General features: G+C 37.0%; 2 protein-coding genes across 2 annotated transcripts in view; one reads left to right on the top strand and one right to left on the bottom strand.

Moving 5' to 3' along the window:
- Positions 1 to 2800, top strand: part of MS3_00002440 (uncharacterized protein) — a 50078-nt gene extending 47278 nt beyond the window's left edge. The window contains exon 34 of the mRNA XM_051210035.1: positions 2491 to 2800. Within this exon, the coding sequence (XP_051075521.1) occupies positions 2491 to 2592 (102 nt within the window). The 3' untranslated portion in view covers positions 2593 to 2800. The remainder of the gene's footprint in view (positions 1 to 2490) is intronic.
- Positions 2801 to 3904: 1104 nt separating this feature from the next.
- PRPF31 (U4/U6 small nuclear ribonucleoprotein Prp31) lies at positions 3905 to 21687 on the bottom strand. Its single transcript, XM_012941448.3, has 9 exons — positions 21402 to 21687; positions 17553 to 17825; positions 16128 to 16269; positions 15230 to 15327; positions 14018 to 14297; positions 13008 to 13246; positions 8614 to 8732; positions 6604 to 6961; positions 3905 to 4237 (listed from the first exon to the last, which is right to left on the bottom strand). Exons 2-9 carry the CDS (start codon positions 17784 to 17786, stop codon positions 4121 to 4123), a joined length of 1587 nt encoding a protein of 528 aa, XP_012796902.1. The 5' UTR covers positions 17787 to 17825; positions 21402 to 21687; the 3' UTR covers positions 3905 to 4120.
- Positions 21688 to 22903: the final 1216 nt, after the last annotated feature.

Here is a 22903-nt window from a genome sequence, read left to right as displayed (position 1 = left end):
CCATAAATGAGAGCTTGTTTTTGAAAGCATATATTTAGATGTGACCTAGTCGCTAAACCACCATACATTCAAAAGTTATACCACAGGTATGAAACTTTCGCCATCTATTTCGATTAAAAACACTCAAATGGTACTAGTAGCTCTTATACAAACATTATAACTCTATAATTAGTATATGAGTTATACTCAGTCAGTCAGTCAGCTACAACGTAGGACCAGGCACATGTATGCATCGGCCCAGGTTGCCATACCTCATTAGCACAGCAAGATGAACACCGGATTCATAGCAGTGGTTAGGTCAAAGGTGGTAATATGTAAGAGAAAGATTGCATATAGAGATATAGTACAAGAAGAAAGAATTGGTTCGTAGAAAGAAAGATATGAAGCGATTTTAATCTCTTAGTTTAAGGGAAGACAGGGAGTGTATACACCGACGCCATTGTGATCGATTCTGAGCCATGTCACCAAGAGTCTCCAACCATTGGTTACGACAGTCACGCGGACCCCAACCAAGTAGTCTGCATCTACCAACATGGCTCAGACTAGAAGTTAGTGACTTCAAGCACTGATGCCACGTTTTGGTTTGGCCGCCCCTAACTTTCTTCCAACCATCCCCTACACCGGTTAGCATTGCCTGTCGTGGTAATCGGTGTTCAGGCATACGTAATACGTGAGTTATACTACTGTCATTATTATTATTTTTTAATAAACTCATTCGTTTACACTAAGTAATATAATCTGTATGCAAAACTTCATCATATATATATCAGTACATAAATTGAAATTCTGATCCAATTATCCACTTCTTTGATTATTCATATTGCGAAAAAAAACCGAACAGATATAAATAATACTGATTCTAATACAAACTATATTTGTCAACCCGATCAAATCAGCTTCACAAGACTAAATCTCTACTTTTGTTCAAATTCATCATAGACATACTGGTGGAAATAACGTCCTCGTCGACTGTCAGTCAGCAACAACGTAGACCTTTGTACGTACGTTGACTGAATTTTCGGGCATTGATCTCCTTCCTACCAGGAGGTCTACTTATCGATTTAAAATACACAGATGATATAGTCCTGTTTGGCGAAGACGCTGATAAAATGCAGTCTTTTGGTAGCACTAAGTAACAATGCCAGAATATTTGGGATGCGCTTCTACCCCTCTAAATGTAAATTGTTGCTTCAGGACTGGCCTGCACCAACACTGTAACTAATCGGGAGTGAAGTAGTCGAACGCGTTGACAACTTCACTTATCTTGGAAGTCTGATCAGCCTTAATGGGTTGATGTCTGACAAAATCTCAGCATGGATTCGAAAAGCTCGTCTCGCTTTTGCCAACCTACGTCACCTATGGCGAAGGCGATATGTCCGTCTATCAGTACTGCGCAACAGTTTGTCCTGTTTTAATTACACCTGCAAAACGTGGTCTTTAAGAGTAGGAGATACTCGTAAGTTACTAGTATTCGATCACAGACGTCATAGAAATATTACTCGCATCTGTTGGGATCACCGGGTAAGTAATAGTGAGGTTAGACGGAGGGTATTAGGTAATGATGATAAATCACTTGATGAGGTTGTTAATCTTCATCAACTGAGATGGTTGAGCCACGTGTTACGTATACCTGGACATCGTTTACCACTATATGCAATGCTGACTAGTGTTGGAGACGGTTGGAAGGACGTTAGGAGCATTGAAGCAACTACTATGAATTTGGTGTTCATCTTGTTGTGCTAATGAGGTGTAGCAACTTGGATCGATGCATATATGTGCCTGCTCCCACGTTGTAGCTGACTGAAATGAATTGAAGTCATGTGGACGTGCCTACTGTACTTCTAATATTAATAAATCTATTGTGATTTTTAAGAAGTTTGTTAATCTTGTAGAAAGTATATAAACACTTCAATTTCTTTGAATTTTCTGTAATAAGTTATTTAATTTTATCACCTGGTTAACAAAGTTTCTTAATATCGTTGATGGAAGAAAATATAAGTGTTCAAGACACTGATAATCTATAAAATCTTTAGTACAATAAACACTGTTCAAGTAACAATAATGTAACTCATGATGATCATTATAATAACCGCTGAAGCCTAGGGTAAATACCACTAAGCCAGGGTACATGCGATCCAGCACAAAACTAGGTGTATGCTTCATTATATATTTTTGGGTTATGGTAATGATCCTTCAGCAGGTTCACCTACGAAAACCGTGTTAAGATTTTTACTTCCTCTAACTAGTTAAATTAGATCATCTCAGCATCAGTTGAGCGCCAAAGCCACTACAACGACACCAATCCAACAATCTTACTAAACCATTCAATCGGTAGTAGCGACGGGCGGTATGAAATCATGATCGGTGATTTGCCTAAACTGAATTAAATTAAACGCTCGGTTCTTAAACTTTCAGTTGAACAATTGAATGTTAAATGTTTTAACAATTAAATACAACATATTTTGCTTTCTATTTTATTCAACATTTTAGGCTGCTTATTTAAAACAAAATCAACGGTTATTTATACAAGTAATGCATAATCGTTTAGAAAGAATTATACAAAAGCAATTGAACAACAATCCGATAACATGAAATAATAATCATAGTAATTATGACTATTTACTGTTAAACATATGTTAACTGTAAATTATTTATGTATATTTTACTATTCGTCTTTGTGTATACTAACCAGTGGGTGTTAGTGTTTGGGCTTTTTTTTTATATTTTTGTACTCTTCATTTTAAAAAAAAAATGAAGCGAAATAAACGTTTTACACCGATTTACTGTATCAATCAGTCAGCTGCAACGTAGGATCAGGCACATATGTGATTTACTGTATGTCGAACAGTTAAATACATGTGTAGTGAATGACGACTTTGAATGAATCAACCATGCAAGTTATTCATTTATTGTATTAAGTTTTCTTCGTGCTCATGTCAAATAACCTTGGCTGTTGCTTTGACAAGGTAATCAGGTTGGTTTACAGTGATGTCCTAATCAAGCTGTATTGTTCCTTTAAGTACTAACATCCTAGGCAAGTCTACTGGAGATTAATATCAGCAAATTTATGGTCTGAGAGCGAGGTTCTACTGCCAACTGTACTAGGGATGTAGCAGCAATAAAATGTTTGTCTCAGACAACTAGCGCCTACAGTGATGCGGCATCAAAATGAGGATCGTTAGCAAGCGTCTGCACAAAAGTCAGTCAGCAACAACATAGAACTTCGTACGTACGTACATCAGTTCAAGTAACCGTACAATATTAGCACGGAGATACAATTGTCGATTCAAATCTCGTAGTGGTAGAGGTGGTAAGAGTATAAGCAGTAATCGGAAACATTAGGGTTGGAAGATGTTATTCAAGGAGTAATTTGGAAAGAGGACATGAAGTATTCGGAAGATTAAGATTTGGGAGAACATAAAGGGTGGATGCATCTGGGCCATAGAAATTAGGAAGAAGCACTGGAAGTGGATAGGACACACATTGAGGAAAGCACCCAACTGCGTCACAAGACAAGCCCTCACATGGAATCCTCAAGGCCAAAGGAAAAGAGGAAGACCAAAGAACACATTACGCCGAGAAATGGAGATAGACATGAGAAAAATGAACAAGAATTGGATGGAACTAGAAAAGAAGGCCCAGGACAGAGTGGGTTAGAGAATGCTGGTGGGCAGCCTATGCTCCATTAGGGGTAACAGGCGTAAGTAAGTAAGTATCTGCGCCATTGCAAACGATTTTGGGCCATGTTACTCAAAGTCTCTAACCATCGGTTGCTATCGTCTCGCAGATCCCAGTTTGCACGAATATTAATACACATTACCTTGTCTCACAGATTATGAATAGTTGTCCTTATTTTCGACAATTCACTCAATATGATTTAAGTAAAAGTCAATTACTGAAAGACTTTTATGTATGTACTTTTATATTACATGAGTCAAAATATACAATTTTTCTTTAGTGATAAATACATGCACAATGCATTCAGATTATGAAAGATGAAACATTCATTGAATGTCTGATTTTATCTAAAAAAAATGTACATTAATTATCATTTGTTAATTTACATATTGGCAATCAACCATTATTTTTTTTGTATATTCATCTACTTTTCCAACTTGATTTATACTCCATTTTTCATTTTCGGTTGAATTTTTGTAAAACCACAAGTACTACTGAAATATTTATTACCAACTTCCATTGGTTTTTCTGCAGCTTGTGGATTGACAATTTCAAGACCCTATAAAGACAAAATACCATTTAAGAAATTATTATTATTATGAAGTGAAATGAATAAAAATTCAGAACCCCCTCCCCCCCCTAAAAAAAGAAGAATTGATATATCAGCAGGTAAATCAGCACAGAACAACAACAAGAGTAAATTTAGATTTCCTCTATCTAACAGAATATGATCTCTAGTCTATTTCAAAATAACCATTTTAGATCAATGTCATACTTAAACTATGTAAAACAATGAATGTAATGAAATGATATTGATGATGTAATATTTGTATGTTAGCAGAATATAGGATTATATTGGGGCACGCTGATTGACTATTTCTTCTTAACCAATCAGCGCCAGTGGATAGTTGGAGAAGACTCTACAATCTTCTCATATGAGGACTATAAATAGACTGCCCCCAAATGCTCTGGTATGGCCGAGAGTAGGGCGGGTCTGCCCTCACTGTCGAAGTGCTCTCACACGGCCACACGTATATAGCCTCTGCCAGGGAAGTCCTACTCACTGCCTTCTCATGGCGGGGGTGTTGTTTACGGAAATGAGATGACGAAAAGCGAATGTCCGGCGCTTTAAACCAGATCCCAAACCAATGGTGCACATGGGCTCCAGTATTCTGCGGGAACAAATGGTGTATGAACCAATCTTTGGTCACCGGCTACCATGGGAATGCATCTCCGCACGATGCTACACTGGATTGTGGGTCATACCTTTAGGTCAAAGGTTCGGGATGTGGCTTCTTAAGAAAACCACCTGCTTCGGTCTAGGCACCCGGTCAATATCCCAGCTCTCACGCAAATCGAATGATTTATGTGGTGCATATCTATCTGGTGCGCTCTTGTACCATTATTTATGTGTTTAAATAAATATAAATAAACTAGTGTTTTTTTATTATCGTGCTCCCCTACTTCCATCTACCCTTGTTATTTAGAATATAATTTCGTTCCTGTTCAACTGTGTTCTGATTTGAGGATTGTGTTGAGTGAATTCGTGTTCAAGATTATTAAGCGATAGGAGTAGCTGAGTCGTGATAAGAGAAATTATAATATTGTGATTACTTAACAACATCATAGCAATAAAAAGATACAAAAAAAGCTGCATGTTTGCAATAGAAGGTCCGTAAAACGTACACGTTATTAATTCTTATCATTTCTTAATGAGACTATTACCATTTGAGATAAATACAGTCAGTCAGCTACAACGTAGGACCAGGCACATGTGTGCATCGGTCCAGGTTGTCATACCGCATCAGCACAACAAGATGAACACCGGATTCATAGCAGTGGTTAGGTCAAAGGTGGTAATATGTAAGAGAAAGATTGCATATAGAGATATAGTACAAGAAGAAAGAATTGGTTCGTAGAAAGAAAGATATGAAGCGATTTTAATCTCTTAGTTTAAGGGAAGACAGGGAGTGTATACACCGACGCCATTGTGATCGATTCTGAGCCATGTCACCAAGAGTCTCCAACCATTGGTTACGACAGTCACGCGGACCCCAACCAAGTAGTCTGCATCTACCAACATGGCTCAGACTAGAAGTTAGTGACTTCAAGCACTGATGCCATGTTTTGGTTTGGCCGCCCCCTAACTTTCTTCCAACCATCTCCAACACCGGTTAGCATTGCACGTCGTGGGAATCTGTGTTCAGGCATACGTAACACGTGGCCCAACCACCTCAGTCGATGAAGATTAACAACCTCATCAACTGATTTACCATCATTCCCTAATACCCTGCGTCTAACCTCACTATTACTTACCCGGTGATCCCAGCAGATGCCAGCAATATTTCTAAGGCATCTGTGGTCATTTTAGATTGTTTTGCTATTACAACATACTGAGGTAATTGGCTTTTGAAAGTTGGACATGTTCAGTCGGTTACTTCAAAAGCTTTCTTAAACTAGAAGTGATGTTCTGTATGCTTACATATCGCCTGGATTCTGTACCAGCTAGCATGAAAGTAAATTGTGAAACGGTTACAGATAGCCAAACAAACTAGTCAATAAATTCACAGACGGTTAAATCTATATGTGATGAGAGTTACAAACGTTTTGGTTTGATTTCATAAGATATCAGTGATCAGCTGGCAGAGGGTGAAATTGACATAATAGGCTGATTAAGTTCGAATTTTTTTATAATTAAACTTTTAAAATTGATTCTGTGATACAGCATTAATCTGTGTATCGGTCTTACTCCCTGATTTGTATGAAATCCATTAATCATGATGAACACAGTACTACTAGTGGCTTATGATGTTCTGCAAAATATAATAAACATTTTACTAGAATGGATAATTAGAAAATTAACTATAATCTACATTTAATGAAGTAAAATGAAAGCGTAGAATACAAATTGGATAAATATTTTACCTGTAGTGGAGTGAATGCAATCGATGATGAAGTACCAGCGACATGTTTACGTACAGTAGAATTCCCACCCCAACTTGCAGCACCCAATGCAGTAGTAGGCATAGTGGACATACCACCAAATTTGGATAATTTCTGTTGTAATGCTTTGCTTACACGAGCTTTTGTTTTTGAATCAGCCTGAGGAGCACGTAAACGTCCTGCTATACCACGTTGACCAAGTGATCCTAATGAAAAGCCTAAATCACTTTGATAAGCATCATCAGTGATTTCACCAAATTGTATTCGATTTGCTGATCGTCTTAATTCACTCATACCTAAACGTTCCTTCATTTTTCGATAACGTCGACCACCTCGTTTTCTAGATAAAGCAAAATGAATAATAATCTTTACATGTAAAGTTTCAAATGATGAAAACCAACTGAAGACAAGTTACCAGTCATTGAAAAATAAAAGCATCTAATGTATAATACAAGTTCTAAGCTTTAGGTGATGCTATCGAATTTGTCGAACCGAAGTATGCAGAATGGAAATCAAACCAATCAAATGATTAAGACATGAGCATTTTATAAGTATTAACTAAGTAACTCTTCCAAAACCACAGCTCTACTGTAACTTTAAATCCAAGTACAAGTTAGTACTAAAATGCTAAGCAAATCGAAAAAGGATGAAGTGTGGTGTTAGAATTTGTAAATTAATATTTGAAGATCGATCGATGTAGTTAGTTAGTCAGTCACAACATAAAACATGTACGTATGTGAATCGGTTGAAGTTCCTATACCCCATTAACACAGACAGATGAATTTGTCGGGCCAAATCTTAGAATAGTAGACATGGTAAAAGAAAGGATTAGGCATCGAAGATACTACTCGAAAAGAAAATATACATTAGTGAAACAACTAAGGTTATGAGGAATTCAGTATTTCGGGAAGACAAATAATGGATGCACTCGCGTAATTCCAAACTATTTAAGTCATACCATTTAAAGTCTTTAACTATTGGTTACAATAATCACTCGCACCACAACCAGGTGGTCTATCTCTATCAGTCCAACTGTCAGTGACTTCATAGACTGATACAGTTTCGGTTTGGCTGCCTTTAAGTTTCTTCGAGCCTACTTCTGCACCAGAAAACATCACCTATAGAGGTAGAGACTGTTAAACTGAGTTGTGTTGTCCAGTGCAAACCACTTGGTTAGGATTGGGACGATTATCGTTGGAGACGTTGAATGACACAGTTCAAAATCCGTTGCAACAACGTAAATGTATTCGTTTTTTTTCTTCAGTTTTACAATGATTTTATACCTTTTATTATGAGAATTCATCCACTCTCCTCGAATTATATTCACTATGCCTAGTGTTGTTTTTTACTATCACTGGCACTTCCTACTTTTCGTACTTTGGTATATATCCAGATAATTTCATGTAGGTGAGTTATGGAAACTGACAGCAATGAATCTGTATGATAGGTTTTACATTGTTTATGATCGACTGACATTTCTAGTGACTTGATGTTGCGACAGGGAGGTGGGACTAATAGAATGAACTCAACTATTAAATTACTTTAATATCCATAAAAACCCTCCTCTGATTATAATCATCATATGCTCACTAGTGACTGGCTTCAAGATGTATATCCTGGAGTTCTAGTGAGAAGCAGTGACCAGTGGAGTTCAACCGGGTCTGTTGTGAAATAGTAACTCACTGATGACAATGATGGATGTGTCGCTCAATTTCGTGGATTGGTTGAAATCAGTCATTAACACTGTTGGATGCCGACCGGCTCAGCGGTCCAGTGGTTAAGCGCTCGCGCGCGAGATTGATAGGTCCTGAATTTGAATCTCGTGAGGCGTGATCGTCGATGCGCACTGCTAAGGAGTCCCGCAATAGGACGAAACGACCGTCCAGTGCTTCCAGGTTTTCCATGGTGATCTAGCTTCATTTGACTCATGATCTCAACCATTGAAATTAATAATTATGAATTAAAATGAGAAAAAAAAAAACGAAAACTTACTTAGCAGGTGGATCGATTGGAGCTGGTAAAGCTTTAATTGTTTTTACTGGAGGTGGTTCTTGCCATTTATCAAATTTTCGTTCAATTTCTAATAAAAACTTTTCACCAACATGTCCATCCTTTAATATTAAAATAAATTAAAACAAAAATTAAAATGAATAAAGACACAAAAAAGGGGGAAAAGAAAAGTGATTTGAAGTATATATATATATATACACTCAATAGAACAATAAATAAATCAGCATAAATGAATGGTGGCTAATAGTAGAAATTTAGGCTGTGTGTTTCGTTCTATTTGAGATTCGTCAAAACAAACAATATAAAAATAAACTAAATAAATTTAATTTTATAAAAAAAAAATAACATAAAATTACTCAAAATATTGCTCTTATGTGATAAGACAATGAAGTGAGATCTTGAAATTTCATCAGTTCATTGTATCGTTGTTGCTATAACGCTCAGTTTTACTTCGTCTAATGTTATAACGATTGGGTTTCCACGTTCACATGGATGGGACGTCAAATTACCTTAAACAATTATCTACACTAGATTCCCTCCCAGTGTCTATTCTACAGGATTTTAATAAAACTCAGATGATCAGGAACACGTGATTAGCCTGACCACAACGTAAATATATTTCTACACCAAAACCTGATACAATTCAACAACAATGAACAATCAATAATAAGTGATTAATAATAATAAGGATAAGGGAATATATAAATTATCTGACACCTGTCAGACTAATCAGACAACCAATCATTATCATTCTCGCCCACAAATAAGTTATGATTTGGATCTTACTTTTACTTACGCCCGTTACTCCCAAAAGGGTATAGGCTGCCGATCAGCATTCTCCAACCCACTCCGTCCTGGGCCTTCCTTTCTAGTTCTATCCAATTGTTGTTCATTCTTCTCATATCAGTCTCCATTACTCGGCGTATTGTGTTCAATGGTCATCCTCTTCCTTAACCTTGAGCATTCCAATTCGGGGCTTGCCTTGTGATGTAGTTGGGTGCTTTCCTCAATGTGTGTCCTATCCACTTTCAGTGCTTATATCTGATTTCTTCCTCCACTGGAATCTGGTTTGTTCTCTCCCACAGTAGGTTGTTACTGATAGTATCTGGCCAACGGATCTGAAGTATTTTGCGTAGACAACTGTTAATAAACACCTGTATTTTCTGGATGATAGCTTTCGTAGTTCTCCAAGTTTCCACCCCATACAGTAGAACTGTCTTGACTTTTGTATTGAAAATTCTGACTTTGGTGTTGCTTGACAGTTGTTTTGAGTTCCAGATGTTCCTCAGTTGTAAATGTGCTGCTCTTGCTTTTCCGATCTGCGCCTTCACATCTGCATCAGATCCACCGTGTTCATCAATGATGCTGCCTAGATATATAAAGTGTTTTACATTTTCCAAAGCCTTTATGCTTTGAGCTCCTTTATAATGCTTAAATATCACTGTTAAATAATTCTGCATAGTTTACATGTACACTAGTCAATAATTCGACAGAAATAGCATTAAAGAGCAATAATCTGAAAACTACAGTCAATTATTCTTAAATAACGTAGAATATATGAATCAATTCAAGTTGCCACATCACATCATATCAGTACAATGAGGATGAAGTTATCAAAACAAAGGTCATAGTTGAAGAAATAAAAGTATCAATGGAAGTAGAAAAGACTAGGGATAAACAATATGATTTGAGAAGAATGAATGAATTCATAAAATAAAAGTTATGAATTAATTAATTAATTAGACAGAGTTAATACATCTGTCCTAATGGTTTCACATTAAAAAGGGCGTACATTAATAAGAGTGACGATCGAAAATGCAAAAATTATCAAAGGTGAGCATTTAAAGGGGGAATAACACATTTATTGGTGTGAAATATGTTCCATTCACCTTCTACCCCTTTATCTTACGAAAAAGAAAAAGGTAGTTTTCTAAACGTCCAATGAAGAGTCTGTTTTCAACGAATACTGTAATGTTTTTGAATCTAATAACAAATAGTTATTCTTATTAGCCTCGTACATCTACTTTGAACAGTTATGCAATAGTTTATTTAGAAAGATGTTTCCGAAATCCCTGACATGGCTCAAAATCGTTTGCAATGGTGCAGGTGCATCCACTATTTGTGTTCTCCCAAATTCTAATCTTCTGATTCCTCCTTGTCTCTTTTTTTTCTCTTCCCAAATTTATTTCACTGGATTATACTCTTTAAATAACATCTCCAAACCCTAATCTTTCCGAATACTGCTTATACTCTTACTACCTCTACCACTACGGGATTTGAATCGACAACTGCATCTCTGTGCTAATGTGGTATGGCAACTCGAACTGATGTACGTACGTACGAAGTTCTACGTTGTTACTGGCTGACTGACTGATGAAGGTTTGGTGAATCTTACTTTGAATAAGTTTTAAATGTTAAAAACATGTCTTTCTTTCAAGGTTAAAAAGTCATACTTGGCATTTTTTATTATATGTATTCCCGAGAACACAGTCTTTTGTACTCTTCATAGGCGAAACTAAATGAACTTTTATTCTGTCGATTGTTGACATCTGTGATAATAAGGATCGAATTACTAGGCTTTATTTAACATGAATTAAATGAACAGATGAGACTTATTAGACGGATCTGATGCAATTATTATCATACCATTATTAAGTATGTATGTACGTAAGTCAGATTATCATTTATTCTAGTGAAATCAGACTCAGATTAATGTTCGACAAGCAGAAGCGTTCAAATAGTTTAGCTTAAATTATAAACTCCACTACAACAATATCTTCCAGATGATTTCGCTGCAGAAGAGGTAGAAGTTTATCATTCCAAAAGCGTTGCATCAAGCTGTCATCATATCATAACTCATAACTGATTTTTCACACACAGCCAATAGGTCATTGACACTTCATTTTGATGTTAATGATTTTTAATAGTTGAGATCATAAGTCAAATGAAGCTAGATCACCATGGAAAACCTGCAAGCACTGGACGGCCATTTCGTCCTATTGCGGGACTCCTCAACAGTGCGTATCCACGATCCCGCCTCACGAGATTCGAACCCGGGACCTATTAGTCTCGTGCGCGAGCACTTAACCACTAGACCAATGAGCCGGTTGGCATCCAATGGACAGTGTTAATGTCTAACTTCAATTAATCCAAGAAATTGGGCGACACATCCACCATTGTCATCAGTGAGTTACTATCTCACAACAAACCTGGTTGAACTCCACTGATCACTGTTTCGCATTGCTGAGTACCACAATAGGAAGAAACGGCCGTCCAGGTTTTCCATGGTGGTCTAGCTTCAATTGACTCATGATCTCAACTATTGAAATTACTACAATCTCCACAAAACCCCTTCTGTCAATAATTTTTAGTCATTTGTTATTAACACCTTCATATTTTTAATCTATTCTTCATCTTTCTTATACTCATCAAGTGGGCGATTATCTTCCACATATTTCTTTTTATTTCATTATTTTTATTTTTCTGTCATTACACAGTCAATTTTTGAACCTTGAAATTGTGTAATAGGCACAAGTAGGTAAGCTACTTAGACATTTAAAATTCAGACCCAAACATGGTAACTCCTCAATTTAAAATGGCGATTTACTTTTAACAGTAAAATAATACTGACAATATATTAACTGAGTGAATATAATAAATCGTAAGGGGGTAACATCAATTTAATATAGGTGTAAATGTTATATTATGAAATTTTCGTAACATAGTTTGAGATTTTTAGGTGTATATATTGAAATTGTCTGCTATTCCAAGTGAAAAGTCTAGTTTCGATGTTTTCGTTGTGCTCTGCAACCAGTTTGATACATATTGCTATCTCCTTATACTTGCTTTCCAAGTGCTGTTGCCGGGTTTCCACAACAGACTGTTTAATTTTCAATCTATTTAAACAATTCCCTTTTCAAAGCACTAATAAATTTCCATATACTTGGATTAGCGCTACTAATAAGTTGGCTAAAGCCTCTATACCACCACCTTTCGACCACGTTATTAGTTTTAAGAAGGTCTTCCAAAACAGAGGGTAAGTTGAACATATTTCACACTATTAAAAATGTTATTATCTCTTTTAATGTTCATCTTTATTAATATGCGCATTTTTTGATGATCGCCCTTATAATTGTGCCCCTCACTCGCTCTCCTGTTCCCGTCCTTTTAAATGGATACTGTCTCATTGTGACCGATTCTGAGCCATATCACCTAACGTCTCCAGACGTTGCTTACGGTAACAGCACTGACCCTAATCATGTAGTCTGCATCTACCAAACTCAGTCAATGACTCCACAGAGTGACATCATGTTTCGATATAGGGGTAACTATCCTTCTAACTAACCTTCTTTAATAAAAAAAGAAAAGAAACTTACGGGAGATTCATGAAATAAATCTACTCGTGCTGCTAACGCCACTTTATTTGCTATCAATCGAGCAGCTTTAAGCCGTAAATCTGGAGGTAATTTTTGCACAATTTCTGAATTGAAAATGTAACCTGTATGTGGTAGAACTGATGTATTACTAAATCCGGACAATAGACGCTTTTGTGCACCCAGCACAAGTATATTACACGATGGCATTTTAGTAAGTGCAGTTAGACCACCAGCATGACCTATTTTTTAACAAAGAAATGATGAATAATAGGGAATCAGTTTTAATAACCATTCTTTATGACAAATGGAATATTTGTTATTGAGATCAAAAGCTGACCCAAGTTAGAAAACTACTGAGCAGTCGTCTTGTCCCACTATAGGACCCCCTAACAGTGGGCATTCAAGACCACTTCACCGGGGTTCAAACCCAAGACCTGTCTCGCACGCGACCGCTTAACCTCTAGATCATTGAGCCGCAACCCAATAGCGTTCTAGTGAAAAATCAAGACCAGTGGAGTTCAACCGTGTCGGGTATGAGTCAGTCATTCAACTAAGGCAATTAAAGATGATCACACAATATTTTGAACTGACTGAAGTGACATACATGTAAACCATTGGATCACGGCTTGGTGATCTACAGCTCATCGCGCAACCTGAAGGTCCCGCGTTCGATCTCTGTTGGGGTTGTGGATGTGTATTGCTAGAGTTCAATACAAAAATGAAACAGCTGTCTAAAGCTCCAAAGTTTTTAGTAGTTGTTTAAATTAACTCGACTAGTGATCTCTGTAATTATCAACAATCAGCTGCTAATTCGGAAAATTTTATTAGAATCATTTAAATATCAACTAAAGTATAATCCTTGATCTTAAATCTTTCTATTCACTCATCAAATGAATTGTTATCTGTCAGTCGGTCATTTTAGCTCAAAAAACAACTTAACTCAAACATATTTTACACATCACTTGAAACGAATAAAAATCAGAGAAAAATTATGCATAAATTACTCTTACCCATTAATTTCGCTGCTGTTGATGCACCTACTAGAATGCTAGTATTTGCAGCGATAAATGACATACGTGATTCTACATAAGCTAACATTGTAACACGCATTTCTTGTAATTCAATTGCCATAGTACATGCTTCAATAATACGTGATAATTGGTCTGATGTTAAAGATGACCCTTGAGTGGTTGATGCAGTGACTGATACAACCATAATTGTCGCTGGAGTTAGAAAAGAAGCAAGTAAATCTGTTTGTTTGGAACGTTCAAGTATATCATTTCCTAAAACCTTTTTAAAAAAAAATTGAAAATTTAGGAAAAAATAAGTAATGATATAGATTGCTCACTTGAAACGAAGTAATTCATTAAGCAGTCATTTTAGGCGATTAGAGGTAGTCGGTGTTGTAACGGGTGGACTGCAGGTTTTGATAAGCAGCGTTTATTCGATCAATTCAGTGACACGGAAAAACACGTAGTGAACGGCCTAGGGTTCTGATTGGTCCCGCTGCCCTGTCTAACCTAGCCAGTTGAGTCCAGAACGCAAGTCACAGCCTCTGAGTTATGAATCATTGTATTTCAGACATACTCTATTTATATACTAACCAAACAGACCACATCGTACCATAAAAATAGAAAACAACATTTGTACAATATTTAACGAATGAAATAAATAATGGCCAATAGGAAATGTTCATTTAACGTCCAAGGAAATCATTAGACTTAGCATGATAATGATTGGCACATTATTCCTCAGAATCCCTAACAATCGGGAAGAAGACTTATATGAACTATGTTTCCTCCTAGTTGGGAGTTGTTAGAAAGACGTTCATCTAGATTTGATGAATTTGATAAAAAGATTTCCATCTATTACTTAATTGTGCACAACAAATGACCTGATTATGTACAGATCGTGATTTCTTATTTATACTGAGTTATATTCGTGTAATCAGAGTATATGATCGTTTAATTTTTCCAGGTATAATAAATAGAATACAATAGGTAAATCTGCCTGGTATCTTCGTGTTCTCATTGGTAAATGGTAATAATAGGAGCTGAGTGAACCAACAGCAGCTCGGATTTTCAGTCTTTATTGGTGGTTATTTGTTTTATCGGTAAATGTAAAGGTAGTTGATCTGATTGGTGCAAAGCGAGCTCCACATTTTATGCGCGTACAAGAAGGCTAAATGGATAACATGCATATGCAAAAGTAAATAAGCTTACCAGTACAATTTTCAAATAATCCAGAAGACCTGGTACGAGAGATTCAAGTTCAGGGAATCGCATTGAATACAGATCTCTAACATATTTATGAATAATATCTAGTTAAATAAAAAGAAAAATTCCATTTAGAACAAATCATTAACAGTTTACGAAAATTTACCATCAACTTTAATTGTTACTTAAATGTTGGAAATTGTATCACAGTTTTTTAATCATACTTTTCAGCATTCCTGGTTAATACTGTGTTATTATTACTACTATTTTTTTCATTTAATGTATCCGCACCAATTGAACTGATTCCCAGTTATGTTACCCAATGCCCCCAACCACTGGTTATGGCAATCCTAAAGATCCCAAACATGTAATTCATATCTACCAACATGGCTTAGATTGACATTCGAAAACTTCGCGGACTGATGTCAAATCTTTGTTTGGCCGTCTCTATCCCTATTAAAAACTACCAACATGTCAGCCAATAACGTGAGTCGAGGAGGGGAGTTGTTGGGTATACATAACACCTAATCACCTCAATTATAATCAAGTAACCTTAAATCACAATTTAAGCGTCTTGTTAGTGCAGATACTCTAATAATGAGGAGTAACCTAACAATCTCAAATATAAACCACTAATGTAACTCAGTGTGTGCAGATTTACGGACTAATTGTTAGACGGATGATACAGTAGTTTAGTTTTTCTTGAGGTGGAACTCATACCCGTGATTTAGTGGTTTAAATTTCAACCAATAAATGTTTAACCACGGCGCCAGCTCGATCAATACATTACTATAAGCGTTTGTGATATGACGAATACATATGGCTTGTAGCCCAGCAGATCCGTCTATGCATAGTGTCATTTCTCCTTTTCAATAAGCAAAAAAATCTTACAGAAGACACCTACTAATTTCATTGTCTATTTCCACCATAAGATTATTAGCTTCGACAATACATTGATATTCTGGATCAGCTTCAACAGGACCATGAATTCGATCACGTTTCTTTTGTTTCGCAAACCGATCAAGATCCGCCATAACATTGGTTAACTGAAAATATCATGAAGAAAATGGAGATTCGGAGACAGAAGTAATTTACGCAAAGATTAGAGAGTGATTAAAGTACTATAAATACATTCAGTAGTTCACCTAGTGAGTAAATTCTTTTGAAAAAAATAAGTAAAGAAAAATAATGCATTCAAACAACGCCATTCACTTTCGCTCATTACCTTTGTTTAACACATGTAACTGTTATTTCTCATTGACTTGGATACATTATATTTGCATATAGAAGTGGTTGGATAAAATTCAGACGGTGATTTTACGCAATCTGTCTAATAAAAATGTGAAATCAGGTTGTAAAAACCTCATTTTACAAAATATGGAGTTTGTCAATCTTATTCCCCTTTAAGATGCTTCCCATCTGTAACAATATACATCCCCCTATTTAGATTCCTATTGTTCAAAATACTTTTAGGAGTCGGAGTCTTAAAATGTTTTCTCTACTCATCCTTTGCTAAAACTATGTTCACGAAACATTTCCAAATACTATTAATCAAGAATTATCTTTACAGTGAATTGGGTACATGAAAAGACAAGAGAGAACATACTTTCGGTGCATTGATAAACGCAGGGGTTGAGAGTCATTCTAGTTTTCTAATATACCTACTGTCTTTGTGTACTTCATTGAAACATTTGATCTGTTTGGAAAGAGCTGTTTCCCTCAATCCGCAATCTTCAAACACACTCTCGAATACCTCATTAATTTTCTGACATTTTAGTTATTTTCATGACTTAAAACCCAAAGATTTCATTCCGCATATTTATTTGACAGGTGTTAAATGAAATTCAGTTACTGAACGACGGATATTCATCGGACATTACTATGAGTAGAGGGAGCCCCAAGGTCTAATTTTGCAATAACTCACATCAGCAGACCTTATAACTTGATATTGTATTTCCGTATGATCACTTTAAAGCTTCTATTATACCCGAATTTCCCGCCTGGACAATTCAATGTTCAGATTATACACACTATTCAGAAACTATATACTAGTTTGGCAACCAAACTAAATTACACCTTCAAGCAATACTGGATTAAATAAATTGTGAGAATTGAAGTAGGCCCTAATAATTGAGAATTCAGTACCTGAACTATAGACACAAAAACAATTTAAAATGAATACTATATTATTCTCCTATATTTTTTCAGCTATTTTATTACTGGGATAACAAGTTATGAAACTAAGATAGAATTTCTATCCATGATCAGAAAAAATTACAATATGCCGAACAAAACGATAATTTACTTTTCTTTCATAGCAAGTACTTACTCTATCACTATTTCTTAACTTGGCATAAGCCGTTATCGGAGCATCAGCAAAAGAAGAAGCGGTTTTAAATATATTTTTAAATCCTGAAGCTGATCCATTGGACTGAAAATCGTCTGATTTGGTTACACTTAACATAGTAACATCCTCTAGTTCGTGTAAATTTGAGTCAGTTATTAATTCTTCAGATGTTTCAGCTCCTTCGAGATCAGCCAAAAGTTCGTCAGCTAACGACATATTTTAAACAATTGATATAACAAGAGATTGTGACGTAACCTGGAATTAAGTAAGACAGTAGTAAGAGTTAATGAAAACAATTCATATATAAGATTGAAATCAAATTCAATAAAACCGCAATTATTACTATAAATAATGAAAATAAGTTACATTGTAAGCAGCTTTTACCACGTTAAGTAATGGCTTGAAGGTAAAATACATGTGGATTACTAGTGTATGATGAGATATATCCTTTAAGTTGTTGAAGTATGGTGAAAGCAAAGAACTGAGTGCTGAAATGTGGCATAACTATTAAGTTCATACGATAAGTCGGTTAGTCAAACAAATGCCCTGGTATGGCCGAGAGTGGGATGAGCCCGCCCTCCCTCTCGAAATGCTCTCACATGGCCACGCGTATATAGCCTCTGCCAGGGAAGTCCTACTCACTGCCTTCTCGTGGCACTACTTTTGTTTACGAAAATGAGAGGACGAAAAGCGAATATCCGGCGCTTTAACCGGATTCCAAACCAATGGTGCACATGGGCTCCAGTATCCTGAAGGAACAAACGGCGTATGAACCAATCGTTGGTCACCGGCTACCATGAGACTGCATCTCCTCACGATGCTCCACTGCCTTGTGGGTTAGACCTTTAGGTCAAAGGCTCGGAGTGTGGCCCCCTAAGAAAACCACCTGCTTGTCCGGGCACCCGGGCAGTATCACAGCCTACACACAAGTGTGGCGCATATATATTTGGTGTCTCCTTGTACCAATATTTATGTGTTCAAATAAATAAATAAATAAATTAGTCAAACAAATGAAATTTATCGACCAAGTTAGCTAAAACATGCATTTCATATAACTAGTCACTGTCTATCTTGATGTACGATGCTGGCTAAAAAACAGTTGAAGAGGTTAAGTACAAACAGAAAAGGGTTGAACTGGTTTGTAACATTACTGGCTGTCATTTTAAGTCATGTTGAGAAGTGTAAACTTCCCGGTTGATGGATAACTATTGGGCACATAAACATACGGCGCAGTGCACCTAGTTAACAACATCTATTCACCAAAGCACATTACTGATGAAGACAAGCCCGGACTAGAGTCAACAAACCAACTGCTCACCGTGGACTTCGACCAAAACGATGTGCTTAAGGCTCTTAGCACCCTAAACATGGAGAAGTCAACAGGACCAGATGAACTACACCCCAAAATCTTGAGACATATTGCCCAATATATCGCGGCCCCACTGACTGTGATATTTAATATGTCACTTGACCAAGGTGTGTTACCTATGGACTGGAAGGACGCAATCGTCACTCCCATACATAAAACAGGTCCACGACAAGTTTCATCGAATTACAGACCCGTAAGCCTCACCAGTGTGGTAATTAAAATACTGGAAAGAATAATCAAACGGACCATAACGGCATTTATGGAAACCAATAACTTGCTGAACATGGCACAACATGGTTTTAGAAAGGGTCTACCTTATACAACAAACCTCCTTATAGCAAGGGAGTTCTGGATTAATGCGCTAGACAAAGGAAACTCAGCGGATGTTGTCTACATAGATTCCAGTAAGGCTTTTGACAAGGTTCCAACTAATAGACTGCTAGTGAAGTTGGAACACCTAGGTATTGCCGGACCTCTTTTAAAATGGATTAAGGATTTCCTAGTAGGTCGTAGACAAAAAGTAAGAATAAATTCCAAGTGCTCCATCTGGAGACCACTACTTAGTGGAGTACCCCAAGGTTCAGTCCTAGGTCCTTTACTTTTTATAATGTACGTTAATGATCTTACAAGTATAGTACAGTCTCCAATGTTATTATACGCTGACGATGTAAAAATTTGGCGAGTAATAACTGGAGACAGAGACGCATTTACTCTTCAGGCAGACTTAAATAATATGATAAACTGGTCTAAAGAGTGGCTGATGCCTATCAACGCGGAAAAGTGTGTCTACATGCACTTGGGGGATTCAAAGGTTAATACGTACAACATAGGGGATGTGTCATTACCCGTAGTCCGGTCTCATAAGGATCTAGGGGTGACAGTGAGTAATGATCTTAAGACGACGGCCCATTGCCGGGAGGTCGCAGCCAAGGAGTTCCGAACCCTCTGGGCTTTAAAAAGGACATTCACTAAGTTAGATACTACCATGTTCACCACAGTATACACATCCCTAGTGAGAACTAAGTTAGAGAACTGCGCTCAGGCTGCAAGCCCCTGTTTAAAAGGTGACTCGGACGTACTAGAAAAAGTACAGAGGGCAGCTACCTGTGCAATTCCGGAACTCCGGGTTTTATCATACAAAGAGCGGCTTGAAAAACTGGACCTCTTTACTCTGTCCTATCACTGACTAGGGGGAGATCTAATTTTGATGTACAGAATACTGAGAAATGATTTCGGACCTAACTTATTCTCTCTCTTCCCATTAGATCGGGACACCTTAGAGGACATAGCAGGCGAGTAGAAAAGCCAAGAACGAACAAAATACCCGTGGAATACAGGTTTTTACACTGCGTCATCAATACTTGGAACCTGCTGCCTGAAGCAGTGGTGTCCGCACCTTCAATTGACTCTTTCAAGAGAAGACTGGACACTCACAGAAGCATACTAGAAAAGGAATAACATAGGCCGTAGGCCTTCTGTCCTTACTACACAAATCTGAATCTGAGATGGATAAAAACGGTAGATCGCTCTTTAACCAATTTAGTTGGATATGGTAAGTCGCAGGATGAAAACACCTTGTCACTGCATGAAGGCGAACACAAACGGTGAATTTTCGCTTTTCATCTTTTGCAGAGAAGTAATCAAGTGACAGTCAGATTACTTGTATGATTCTGTTCATCTGGATGTCGCAGAAGTGCAAGCTAGGCACAGTCGAATGGAATATCCCATTAGCTCCGTAATATCGCCGCAATTCCTGTCTTATTTTATGACAAACTTGCAACGAACATTTCGTAAAATCACATGCATAACTATCGATTGCTGTTCCGTTTCACGACTCAAGTGACGAAAACGCTGCTCCACATTGACAATGCTGCAGTTGCAGTAATTTCCTACAGTATTATCCGATTTTGTTAAGTGAATGTCGTTTAAACCTCGCATTACCTATTTCCTTTCCTTGGTTTATGGTTGAAGATAACTTTCCTGCCATTTAAAATGCTAATTCCCAACTTTTCAGCCGATTTAGATATTGTTGACAATTGCTTATGTAAAAATTGTCCATAAGTTGTTCTGATATAAATCACTATTTTGATTCATGTTGAGCGCGCGGATAATTTGGCTGCCCTGGGGAATTTAGGGCGAGCTTCCCAAGAATTAAAGCAGTAACAAACTACTCCATCGCATTTTACGAAAAGCCGATTATTTTTAATGTTAATATTGTGGAAATTTAGTGTTACTAAGATAAATAGTAAACAAATCGGTGTTCATTTTGGGGAGCAGGAAAGTCAGTGTTAGTTCTGTAGAAAAGTACACAAATCTGTCTCTTTGCAAAAGGGTGGACATCTTAAGAAGGTAAGGGTGTTTATTTCGAAACGTTTCTGCTTAAGGGAAAAACTTTGCGGAAAAGGTGCACTATTTACCCGGGCCTGTAGGAAAAGGTGGTTCATTGTTGCCTACATACTTACCATGAACTTTCTCGAGTGTATTCCCAGAATTTCCCTTAAGTTCACCCTTATTTCCCTCCTTTATTTATTTGGGACATCCAGGACTAGTTGTCTTCATCTAGGACTAGATGTGGTAGCATTTAGAAGGAAATAAAAAGTATAAAAAAATTCGGTCCAGAAATTTTAAAACTCTGTGTACGAATGTCTCTTGGAATTGGATTCAAATCGCTTTTAGCGGATCGAAATATAATACGAAGTATAACCACAATAGCAAGCAACTTACAGGATGTAACGCGACACTGGAATCTTCCTCTAAGTCATAAGTCAGCTTCAACTTTCAACTTTGCTTGGTAGAATTAGTGAACTTTTGTTCTATGAGATCTGGTATGGCATCTTGTGTCTAACCAGAATGTACTTCGTGTGTTATGGGAGGATACAGACTAACATGAGTGATAACGGTTGGAAAAGAGAGTATACTCAAAAGCGCCCACGATGCACCTACAGTTAATAATCAAAGCAATCAACAAACAATTCACATGGTATTCCGGTTGGTTCTAGACTGAATAGAATAGTCTTTCGCGTAGATGGCTTCCGCATCTAGTAGCCGTGGATCACATTATGGAACTATAAACTTAAGGGCGTAATAGTTTAGTTATCCTTTTGAATGAGCTCCTTCTTGTCCTACAGCAAATAAAAGTGTGTTTAGTGCTGAGATCTACTAGTGATATATCCTTCCTTTAGTAGAAGGAATGGTTCTGGAGCGATAAACTATCAGATTTTTAACCGATCCCAAGTACCCTATGCGTAAACCGCTGGCTTGTCATGTTTTGTGATCGTCAGAAAAATATCTGGGGGATGAGCTGTGAGGACAAAAAATTCTCCAAAAGCAAGCAGCATAAAAATATCTAATAACGATATCTGGAGTGCTGGTTTTACATGATATGCCACGAGCTGAAGGTATTCATACTAGATCAAATTAAAAAGCTACCTCGTGTTATTTGAATGTGCAGTGATATTCTCCTCGCAGAGCGAATTTAGTGTTTCTGATAGATTATTTGTAGAAATTATTGTCACAAAACTTCAACCGAATTAATTTTTGTTAGACTTTTCCTTGTATCATATGTCAGGACTGAAGTTGATTTGTTTACTGTCTTGGCAACGAAGATGCCACAGGTATTCAGAGTTTGACAACGCTTTAACCAGTAATACCTTCGAATATGAATCTTACCCACCAAGTGAAATCAAGAGACAGAAGCGAGGAGGTTCGAAGATATATTTGATGGGTTATCAATATATCGAGGATCGACTGATCTAATCTGGCTAACGATTGCAGGGAATGTTGAGCACGGGGTTCCCACTCGTGATCTGGTGCGGATGCATGACAGAGCGCTTTCAGCTAGGTGAGTCCATTAAAAATAGTGTGGTCAGCAACCACTGTTGAAGATTTACAGAGCTATTAACTTTGGGGATTTATTTACTGCTACAGATTACACCCCCCAGTGGGGTAGTGATGACCCTAAGAC

Source organism: Schistosoma haematobium, chromosome 1 (genome assembly GCF_000699445.3).
Source record: "Schistosoma haematobium chromosome 1, whole genome shotgun sequence".
Lineage (NCBI taxonomy): Eukaryota > Metazoa > Platyhelminthes > Trematoda > Strigeidida > Schistosomatidae > Schistosoma > Schistosoma haematobium.
Note: the sequence above shows the minus strand (reverse complement) of the source record. Positions and strands in the feature narration are given on the sequence as shown.

Coding starts and splice junctions, on each gene's coding strand:
- PRPF31 (XM_012941448.3), bottom strand. CDS start 17,786: ATGTCGTTAGCTGACGAACTTTTGGCTGATCTCGAAGGAGCTGAAACA. Junction 13,247..14,017: donor AACAGCAGCGAAATTAATGG/GTAAGAGTAATT, acceptor GTTAAAAAATAG/GTCATGCTGGTGGTCTAACT. Junction 8,733..13,007: donor ATTTATTTCATGAATCTCCC/GTAAGTTTCTTT, acceptor TTAATATTAAAG/GATGGACATGTTGGTGAAAA.